The sequence below is a fragment of the Phycodurus eques genome, chromosome 4 (assembly GCF_024500275.1).
Source record: "Phycodurus eques isolate BA_2022a chromosome 4, UOR_Pequ_1.1, whole genome shotgun sequence".
Classification (NCBI taxonomy): domain Eukaryota; kingdom Metazoa; phylum Chordata; class Actinopteri; order Syngnathiformes; family Syngnathidae; genus Phycodurus; species Phycodurus eques.
Genome location: NC_084528.1, coordinates 26,476,543 through 26,487,346, shown reverse-complemented (window position 1 = coordinate 26,487,346; position 10,804 = coordinate 26,476,543). Strand labels below are relative to the sequence as shown.

The 10,804-nt window shown below is 43.4% G+C and overlaps 1 protein-coding gene across 1 annotated transcript; it reads right to left on the bottom strand.

The window, feature by feature from the left end:
- Nucleotides 1–279: 279 nt before the first annotated feature.
- On the bottom strand, nt 280–10,007 carry LOC133402149 (transcriptional repressor scratch 1-like). The gene is made up of 2 exons (XM_061675757.1): nt 9,770–10,007; nt 280–4,475 (listed from the first exon to the last, which is right to left on the bottom strand). Exons 1-2 carry the CDS (start codon nt 9,882–9,884, stop codon nt 3,748–3,750), a joined length of 843 nt encoding a protein of 280 aa, XP_061531741.1. The 5' UTR covers nt 9,885–10,007; the 3' UTR covers nt 280–3,747.
- Nucleotides 10,008–10,804: the final 797 nt, after the last annotated feature.

Below are 10,804 nucleotides of genomic sequence, written 5' to 3'. Positions count from 1 at the left end.
GCTTGCAGCCTTAAGAGTGCTAATGAGCCCACTGTGCCCTCTCGCTATCTCTCTGTATCTCTTTAAACATACAATGTTGGCTCTGCTAATATAATAGAGATGTGTCCAGAAAGAAGGATCCTCTATGTAAACAGAAGCCGGCACTCAAAAAGGAATTCATTTAAAGGTAGTTACGCAGTTTAAAGTGAATGAAAAGCTATGACGAACGTTATTTGCCCCGCTCATATTTCAGCTATAAAGGGAAAAAAATAAGACAACAAAGCATCTTTGTTGGTTAAGATAGTTCTTTATTATGAAGTGCCACAAAATGCTTTGTGTTCATTGTGCTTACATTGTCTAAATACTGGCTCAAAAGACCCAGGAGATCCTCCCTCTGCACCAGAGAGCCCAGAATCCCCCCGAGATAAAGTGTGTCATATATCACTGTACAGCGGTAAAAACGCCTCAGTCCTTTTACAAACCATCGTCCAATAAGTGATTAGTTCGGTCAACGTTGCGCCCTTCAGCTCGGAAATACAAAAAAAGAAAAAAAGAAGAGAGGTCAAGCTAGTACAAGTTTTCAATTCTTCTCTACCTGAATTCTAGTTAGTTTCATTGTGCTACTTTCTTTGAAGGTGGACATGATTAGAATGGAAGTGCTTGGAGAGCAAAAGATCTGGAGCTCACATGGAGACGCACAACTGCAACCAATGCTGTCATTGCGATCAAACACAAGGATTAATACATTATAAATGGTTGAAGGTAATTGATGGAGACTGAGAACTACAGTATGTCGTACTTAAATGTGGAGACAGAGCGTGATTAAACTGTTTTTCACCATTTCAGTTGTCCTGATTTTTGGAGGGGTGTGGCTAAACACACCTCCCCCGTTATATAAGAACTTGAACGCCTTTGTTCGCATCAGCGGTTATTCGGAGCAATTGCGACGTGCAGTTAGCGAGCTAGCTATGCCAACACCCCGAAAATACACCTTCCCTTCGGATAGTCTGCTGGCTTGGCTGCTCTAGAGCGCCCCGTTGTCGGCCGTGAGTGCGTGCACGTCACGTGGAGGAAAAACAGATGAGCGAATTGACTTGGCAAGCCCGCGAGTGGACTTCAGGCTGGCGTGGCTGCTTTGGAGTGCCTCGTTGTTGGTCGTAAGTACGCGCACGGCACAGAACCTGGCGGCAGAGCGAACAAGTGGGAATTTGGGAGTCCAACTTGATAGTCTATTGAAAATACTGTGACATTTTCAGGGCTTTTTCAGGATATTTGTTACCTTTCCAAATGTAAATTGCACAACGCAATAATCACCTTTTTTTGTGTGTTTTTGTAATGCTCATGACTGCCACCTCAGGACTGGAGTGGAACCTTTGGGCCATGGCTGAGGTCTACACTCTGCTGAATTCCATTCTAATTATTCCTGCACACTTTCTTTACTTACTTCTCTAACTTCATATCTGCTATTAAGCTCCTTTATGGTATTGCATTGATTTCACAGTTGATAAATATTCCAACCTTATCGTCATCGCTGTTGCTTTTGTGCTATTTTCTTTTTATGTTTTACTTCACTATTTAAAAAAAAAAAAAAAAAAAAAAAAAATCCTGGTTAAAAATAGACCAACTTCCGCTTTTGAGGCTCATTTTTCAAAGAGCTCACGCTTAGATCGACTGCTGCAACGTAACAGCTTTGTCCAAAACTGCTGCCTTCACAACACTCTCAGAAGTGTTTGTCTGTTAGTTTATATCTGAGATGAAGGTAAAAGTAGGGCATAAGTGCATGTTCAGTGCAAACTCTTCTTTTATCCTTATAACCCTAAAATAATGCGTACTGATAGGCGAATCACTAATTGATTAATCTCCTTATTAAACTCGGGATCTTCATCTCGGAAGTGTGATTAAATAAAGGTTACACACGCCTGAGGAACTGCCGCAATTAACACGAGTCCTTTGTAAGAGAAGCACTTGTTCATATTAAACCTATTATTTCCAATTGTTGGAAGCTTGACTGGGGCGTGGAGTTTAATCAGACAGCGCAGATGTTTTCTCCGTGTCGCTTTGAGTATGTGTGTGTGCGTGCATCTTGGCAAGGTTACATAACACAAATCGTCGTTCCCAAGCGCTAATGTTTTTTGTGCAGCTATGTGTGTCCTCAGTGTGTCTCCAGGGAAGCTCCAGGAATCTACAGCGGATGTTTTTTGGGCTCAGAGAGCTGGGTTCAGCCGCACGGCTATCAGCCATATGGATCAACACTCCCATCATGTATTGTTCAGGGCCCTTATATGACTTGTGGGTTAATCCTATTGGTTGGCTCAGTAGGAATGAATGGAGCCTGCTGCAGAATAGCCCGGTCTAATGTATAATGGGGACGTTATAACCGTGAAGGTGCCAGGCCATCCAGCCATAAGTGCACCCTTTTTCCGCGGTCTAAGAATGCACGCTTTATGTGCGGTTGAATAATGCATTGCATTTAAAGTTGACCGCAGCGCAACTTCAGTGTTAGCATGCATCGGCCTTCACTTCAGGTGGATGCACCTGCACGTCACTGCGCCACTCCAGTCTTTTTTCTCCAATTTTTCAAGAGGGGTGTTAAACATTTGTTTGTCCGGGACTGCAGTGACAACAGGCGTCAAAGCCAGCAAGCCGCTGATCCCAGCTCCTTTCACCCGAATCCTACATTAGTTCTACTCACTAAGAGGCAGGCAGTGCATAACAAGAGAGGAAAGACTTTTTGTTTCTTTTTTGTTTCGCTAACACTACATTGGCATGTTCCCTGATGTCTGCAATATGTTTCTTTTTCTGTTTATGACTATAGGTGAAGTAAAACATACCTGATTTTTAAAACTGCTATACAGTAGTAGGTAATACTTCGTAAGTTCATCATAAAATACCATGCATTAGTGTGATTATTGCTTTGAAAAAAGTACTACGGAGGCTCCAAGAGAAAAATATTGCCCTCATCTATAGAATTTTGGCCAAAAGAAAAACCCAAATATAATCCCAAACTTTGTTTGACGTTGGCATAGATTATTATTATTTTTTGCATGCAAATAACATTTATATAAAACTAAATAAAATTAACAACATAACAAAAGAAATATCACTTAAAAGTGGCATATGCTTTGGCCTGTAGTGGTAGAAAAAGGAAATAAAATGTAAAAAATTAAGTGCAACTGAAAAAATGAAAATAAATAAATACATAAATAAATAAATAACCTTTTTTTCTAGCTTAGTAGTGTAGAGAATATGGTCACTTGGTGTAGAAGAACATTGTTATTATTATTATTATTATTATTATTATTATTATCATTGTTATTACTATAATTCTTACTGTTATTCCTCCAAAAGCAAAGGGGAAAACTCTTTTTCTACGTTGTAGTGCCGAGAGGAACCCAGCAGCCGTTGGCTTGCCATTGGCACCATCATCCTTGTATAAGTCAGTACCGTGTCTTAATGCCAGACAGAAGCCATGTTTGTGTTTTCATTGTCTCGATCCAGAACAGGAAGAAGAAGTGAACCGTTTTTCTTTGTCGGGAAGTGCATGCGTAAAACGGTTTCAGTCCTTCATCTCCAGGAGAAAAATTGTGCTATCGTCATCGCCGTTAATTGGCTGCAGGGGGAAAGCGAGGTGCAGAATGTGAGCATGGAAGAGAAAGTGAGGTCAGAACAAAAAATAGATCGTTTGTGTCAGTTTGTAAGAATAATGGCGATTTAGGTTTGCAGTTTTGTTTTGTTTTGTTTTGTTTTTTTGCAAGTGGATTTGAGGGGTCATGCATCCAGGGGCCCGAGAGGAGAGAAGGGGCCTTTGAAGCAAGCGGACTCGTAGTGCTTGTTCAGGTAACTCTTGAGCGCGAAGGTCTTGTTGCAGCGTTTGCACTTGAAGTGCTTGAAGGCCGAGTGCGTCTGCATGTGAGCGCGCAGGTTCGAGCGGTCTGCGAAGGCTTTCCCGCAGTGGGCGCACCCGAAGGGCTTCTCGCCCGTGTGCGAGCGCATGTGGCCCTGCAAGAGCCACGGCCGGCTGAAGGCTTTGCCGCACACGTCGCACTTGTGTTTGAGGTCGTGCGTGAGCAGGTGCATGGCCATGGCGGGCATGGACACGTACACCTTGCCGCAGGTGGGACATTTTTTGGCCAGCTTGCTGTCCAGCGAGCGGTGCGTCTGTTTGTGCCGGCTCAGGTTGGACGACGTGGCGTAGGTCTTGCCGCACTCGTTGCACGTGTGCCTCTGGATGGTGCGAGGGCTCCCCATGGCTTTCCTCCTCGAGCGGCCGTCCGTGATGTAAAAGGCGTCCACCGAGTAGCCGTCGCTGACCGCCGCGTCGCCGTTGATGTAGCCGTCGGTGAGCTCGGAGCCCGGGCTGTCGGGAGACTCCGAGTCCGGCGCTCCGTAGTCGCTGTGAATGCCGTCGTAGAGGGGGTCCGGCGAGGGCGCCTTAATCCCCCCGTCGCTCTCGCCATCGTACACCGACGGGCTGATGTAGTCGCTGATGTAGCCGGCTGTGAGGCAAGAAGAAAACAATTTAGATCGTTTGAGCATTGTCGTCGGAACGTACGTGTGCGTGGTCGTCCCATCGCAGGGTCCTGATATGCGGTCAACTGTAATATCAATAAGTAACCAGCAGAGGGACCTGGTTGGACATGCTAATAAGATTAGCACCGATGTTACGGTAAATTCTAATTCATTAAACAACACACAGCAGCCTAGATTGGTCTATACTTCTTTTTTGTAATATTTATGAGGACTCGGGAAACGATTGCATGCCTGCATTTATTGTATATTACTTCAGAAGGTGACGGACAAATGCATGTCGCAACAGATTATAGTTGGGGAGGAGGGGGGGCACCACATTATTGAAAGGACTTCAGATGTACACAACAATGTGTTTTGCTTAAACTAATGCATTCAAATATAGAAATATCAATGCGTGTATTAAAACACTTGGTGTAAAATAACAAATTTATTGAAAACAAATGAATAGTGTTAGGAATGTGCTAATGACTGTACAGTATAACTGGGTGTGAAAAGAAATTATTTTAGCTTCATTTCTGGCTGGACTATTGCTCAAACTACAGTGCATTTAAATACAGGTAGACTTTGTACAAATGACTCAGTCTACTTTTGTGTTCTACTGGGAAAAGGAGAAATGTGTGCTGGTTACGTGGATGTTATTATTGCAATATATATCACAAAGAAAATGACTATCATTTTTTTCCCAATATTGTGCAGCTCTGCTTTGTACTTTGTTGTGGCTCCTTTTTTTTTTCCATTCACGCCTGATCACAGACAGCCTTGCAAGTCCGCTTCATGAAGATTTGGACTTTTTGATATGATAAAAACATTGCTTTTCAGAAAGGTGAAGAGACAAGCAGTGTGAAGATAAGGATTTGTGATATTTAGCTTTGTATTGGAGCTTTTCCAGTGGCACAGGTTTCCAAGCAGGCCAAGCCAATAAAATACACTGTACAGTAAACCAGTGATTCCAAACCAGTGTGCTGTGAGCGAGTAATAATAATGATTAAAATCAACTAACCTGTGTATCCACCTATTGTCATTAATACAACAGAATAATAGCTTTGTGTTCAACTAACCAGGCCCACATTTCAGTCTGAGTTAGTCAACTTGTGAGTAATTGAGAAAAGATCATTATTACTTGAGTATTTATACATTTTGTGACATTGTTGTTTGGTGGTGTGCCGTGGGATTTTTCTCATGTAAAATATCTGCCTTGGCACAATAAAGTTCGGGAAACACTTATGCGCAGCGCTTCTGGGCATTAACTTGTCAAGCAGATTTGTAATTATAAATTCTTATACTCCACAGTCTCCACTTTGCTGCAGCAGTCTTTTTTCCCTGCTGTCCACAGTCTCCTCTCGGTTGAAATCGATCTCCTTAACCGTGGCCAACAGCCGCATGCCACATCCAATGTTGTTATTTGTTAGCATGTCTCCTTTAGTGCAGCGTGGCTTTCCCATATACTTTATTGAAATGGAAACGCGACCTCCCCAAACCAAGGTCTAAAGAGCTGAGACGATGCTGTGCAGTGCTAAAGCAGCATTTGTCGTCTTAAACCTTGCACCGTCAACCTTAACTATTGACTCTATGGTTTTGAACAGATGATGATTTTCGCTCAAGCGAGTCTGATTGATACGTTTGTTTCCAAATCTGGAGCCTTTAACCAAGGAATTATGCTGAGTGCTTTAATGCATGTCTACTTTGTGGATACATTTTAATAAGGTGAGAGGAGCGAGCGCAGGAGATTTGTGAGCCGCCACAAACTATTCTTTTTAGGCAGCCATTTTGTTTCAAACATTAAATGCAGTGCGTAGACTGGATGGTTGTTTCAGTCACTGTCAACAATCCGCAGAACATTTGCATTAGAGCAGTACGCCTTGTAAATGCTTACAATATAAACAAACCAGTCACACTCAAAAGCATACCTATGGACACTTTAGAGTCTTGAGCATAACATTTCATGTTTTGGGGATGTGGGAGGAAGCCCGAATACCGAGAGAAAACCTCACAAGCACGGCAAGAACATGTTAAAGCCACACAGGAAGGCCGGAACCGTGACTTCAACTCCGAATCTCCAAACTGTGAGACAGAGGTGCTAACCACTTGGACACAGTGCTGCTCACATCATTTATTGTTCAACAGCTATTTAGCCATCCATTTTGTACTGTATATGCATGTAGCGAAATTACACATTTTGTTTTGATTTAATCAGCGTAAAAGATTTAATTCCAGGTTTTGTGTAATGACTGTCTGTGTCATATTACATAGCCCAATTGATCATGAACTATGTTTGCTATTGGACAGTAATGATAGCCAACCTGTTCAACTGCAAAGTAGATTACTGTATTCTATATGGGTGTCATATAAAAGCATAGACCAACCATCAGCACTGTAGCAACACATTTTGACTAGTTTTAGCACATTCTAACAACAATTGAGAACCCACTAGGACCCACAACTGTATCCATAGATAATTTAACGCCTGAATATAACTCCTCTGGCTCTTTAAAGTTCCCTCCCCTAATGTCTTTTTTAAAGCCGCGGATCATCTTGTCATGTTTCAAGGTCGTTTGGCTTGACTTTGTGCACATTTAAAAGTACAATCAGATTGTATAGTTGACACCGTATGCTGCAAACTTGTGCAACTCGATGAGATCCGAGATTATAATGTTCACTTTTGCTTGACCTCAACCTCCAGGTGAGTTCGTGAACAATATTATGATACAATATAATATGACAACCTCCCCTCAAACTTGAGAAACAGCTCAATTCTCTCTAACATGTGCATCTGTTCTCCGATGAACATTTTTATTATGCTAGAATAACTGCTGTAAAATATAAAAAAGATTGAAAGGTTTATTTTCCTCGGTTGTAAAGTTCAACAAATGCTGAAGGACAAAGTACTGTAAAACAGTCAAATGTTCTGCTTGTAATTCATATTTTTATTGTTGTAAGCGTTGAGGGAGCAAAAAAATAAGTTCATTTTGTCATTAAATTATTATTATTTTTTAATTGGCTTATTAATCGGTTATCGGAATTTTATTCTGCCAAATATCGGAATCAGCGTCAGCCTTAAAAAAATCCATATCGGTCAGACTTCATTAAATACCAAAAGCTATAAAAAAGCTACAACAACAAGCATAGTTATGGCCTAAAACTTTTGCACTTTTCTGTACAAAATGACTCAAGTTCTTCATAATCTGTAAACACTCTGGAAAATAGTTTGTTTTGATTTTAGTGGTCGTACTTAGCGTGAAGTAGTCTTGGTTTTGTGTAGCTATTATTCAGCTCGAAGAGGCAACGTCGACATGACGAGTTTCTATCCGCGGGGCGCCCCTCTTAGCCGAGCGGTCCCGTTACACACAAAGCAACACAAGTGGGATCTTAATTATTCCCAACTCTGCTTCATCCGAGCAGAAAGTTGCTGCTAAGGCGCAGGCGAAATCCTGCACTGCAGTCAGTGTTACGACCACATGAAGCTCGGAGGGATGGAGGGGAGGGGGAAGAACTAGAAAAAGGTAGCGGAGGACCGCGGGTCGCGTGCGAAGCCGCACGGGGCTTGTTAGCCTCGACATATACGCCACTGACAGATAATTTATTTATTTTTATTTTTTTTTTTAATATATCTTCGTGCGGGAAGCACTCGCTGATGCAACAAGGTGTCAGTGGCGCCCGGGCGGAGGCAGGGAGACGTCTGTTGGAGGCTGTGTTGAAGTTCACCGCACACAACAATGAGTCACACTGCTGCCGAAGGCGGTACAAGAATCGGGCTGACTAAAGTGTGCGAGCACCCAAACGAACAAGATCTGCATTCAATCTGTGACTCCAGCACACTCATCGGTCACATCATTCTGCGTGATCATGTAACTTGTAGGCAGCATAGCATGCTCGATTACTCAAACCAGTGAATGCTTGGAAAGAAGTTCAAGGGGTGTGTCCACCATGAGTGTGCCCGCAAGTGCGCAGCAAATGATCGACAGCTCGTAAGTCACGCCTCCAGTCTCTGATTGGTTGTTTTTCCTCAGGCGCAGTGGTTTCTTGGAGATCCAATGAGACACAACAGAGACGGCTGTTTTTTCCCCCACAAATCATACTTAGGATGTACCACTGTTTTAACAAATATGAGCAAAAGTGTCCGTTTTGGGTTTGTTTGTTTTTTTATCGTAAACTCCCCTTTTAATGCAAACATGTTAACCACACAATTTACAGTTTGAATTTGGATTCGATTTCTAGACAATTTTTCACATGGGGAAAAAAAAGAAAGTTCCTCTCTCAAACTATCAACATCCTAAAAACTTGTTTTAACGCCACTGAAAATGTTTTGATCGCAGATTAACAATATTAGTGGCCATACGAGAAAAAGAAAATAGTTAAAATCCTTCTAAAATTGCTTTTTCTTGGTGTCAAACATTTTACTTGTTACTATCCTTGATAGCAGAAACATTTCAGAACAATCTAGCTCAACTTTGATAAATGACAACGCCGTATCTTCTTCTTTTTCAATTCTTACATCCTTCTTCTTTTAACACCGTTTGAGCCAGCTCTTCCTAACCGAATAAGTAATTTGAATTCTTTGACGCTTGCTGCACTGAAGTCTAGCAGAGGTCTCGCGTGACATCATGCACGACAACGGTTCAAAACAAATGTAGGCGCACATTTGTCCCGAAAACAGTCTTCAAATTCTGGATTGTGCAAGCTCAGGGGCATTTGACTTGATAGAGTTTCTACTGTATGCTTCGTGTTCATTGCTCTATAAACACGCACGTAAAAAAAAAGATCACTGGCAGAAGCCTGTTGAGAATAGATTATTAATGAACTTGGACTTTATGTGTGTATTTCTTTTAACTGTTTGTACAGTGACTTTGAGTGGCTTGAAAGGCACCTGTAAATAAAATGAATTATTATGATTGTGAATATTATTTAAATGACCCATGAAGTGCAAAGTTGAAATGTTTATCTCCTTTAAGCACATTTGGCCTGTTTTGGAGGCCGTGCATTGGGGAGGCGGGGTGTTGGAAATCAATGAAACATGGGAAGGCTTGAGTTCGTGGGACCTTCTCGCTAACATCCACTTTCAAATAACTCCGCTGGGAGAATACTGCACTCGGTTTGGCACTGTACTTTGGTTATGGGAAAGTCGTGGCCGAGTGGTTACGAAGCTTTTGTCTGGCCCATGAGCAAGGCAGTTGAGTTGATTGCTGTAATGCGTGTAATATAATGTGCCCCTCCTCGTCGAGGCGCAACGGGCGCACACCTGTTCGAGCCGAGCCCGACCTACCTTTGTCGTGTAGCCGCAGGCTGAGCTCCGTCCTGGGCCGGTAGGCGCTCTCCAAATCGTCCCCGGTGGAGAAATCATCCAGTTTCACCTTTTTCACCAGGAAAGACCTCGGCATGGTGGTGCGACACACACACTCAGACACACGAGTCCACACACGCACACCACCCGGGAGCGAGCTCGTCAAATAGTTGTGGTCTTTTGAATTTTGGGAAGATTTTGTTTGTAGAAATTCCACCACTGGCTCCTCCTCCTCCTCCTCTTCTTCCTCCTCCTCCTCCTCCCCCTCCTCCTCCTCCTCCTCTTCCTCCTCCTCCTGCTCCTCCTCGGAAGACCGGGAGCAGCAAGTTCAGCACCGGACAGCTCCCCTCGCGCAGCTGGCTGGGCACCAGATAAGCGGAAGTCCACTCGCAGCGAGCCTCACTTGCGGTGAAATATAAATGCCTGGTTTGTCTTAAGAGAAGAGGAGAGGAGAAAGAGGGTGGGGAGAATGGAATTCGGAAAACTCTCCAGTCCCGGTCTCCGGTGCAAGTAGTCCTCAAGTCCGCCGGCTCGCCCCCCCACCCCCCCACCCCCACCTCCGCCCCGCCGTTGCACCTTCTCTCGTCTCTCTGCTGCTTCCCTCTCTCTTCTCTCCTCTCCCGCTTTGTGCGGCGAGCTGCTCCGTGCGTGTGCCGTCTAATGATCAGCTGACTGCATTTATAAAGGGGAGAGAGAGAGAGAGAGAGAGAGAGAGAGAGAGAGAGAGAGATACATAATAAAGAGATGGGGGAGTGAGAGAGGGAGTCCAAGGAGTGCTTAATTTAATCCATCCCTCCTCTCCAGGGAGCGGTGACTGGACCGGATGATTTATTGAAGCTGTTAACACCCCCCCCCCCCCCCACACACACACACACCCACCCTTCTTTTTGTCTTTTTTTCTATCTTTCTTTCATCACTCTCTTCATTTTATTTGTTTAGGACCAGTCGGTCCAGATAGGGGAAAGAAATACTAATATTTGTGTATTATCACCATTGTTTTCACCACTGAGCTCTTGT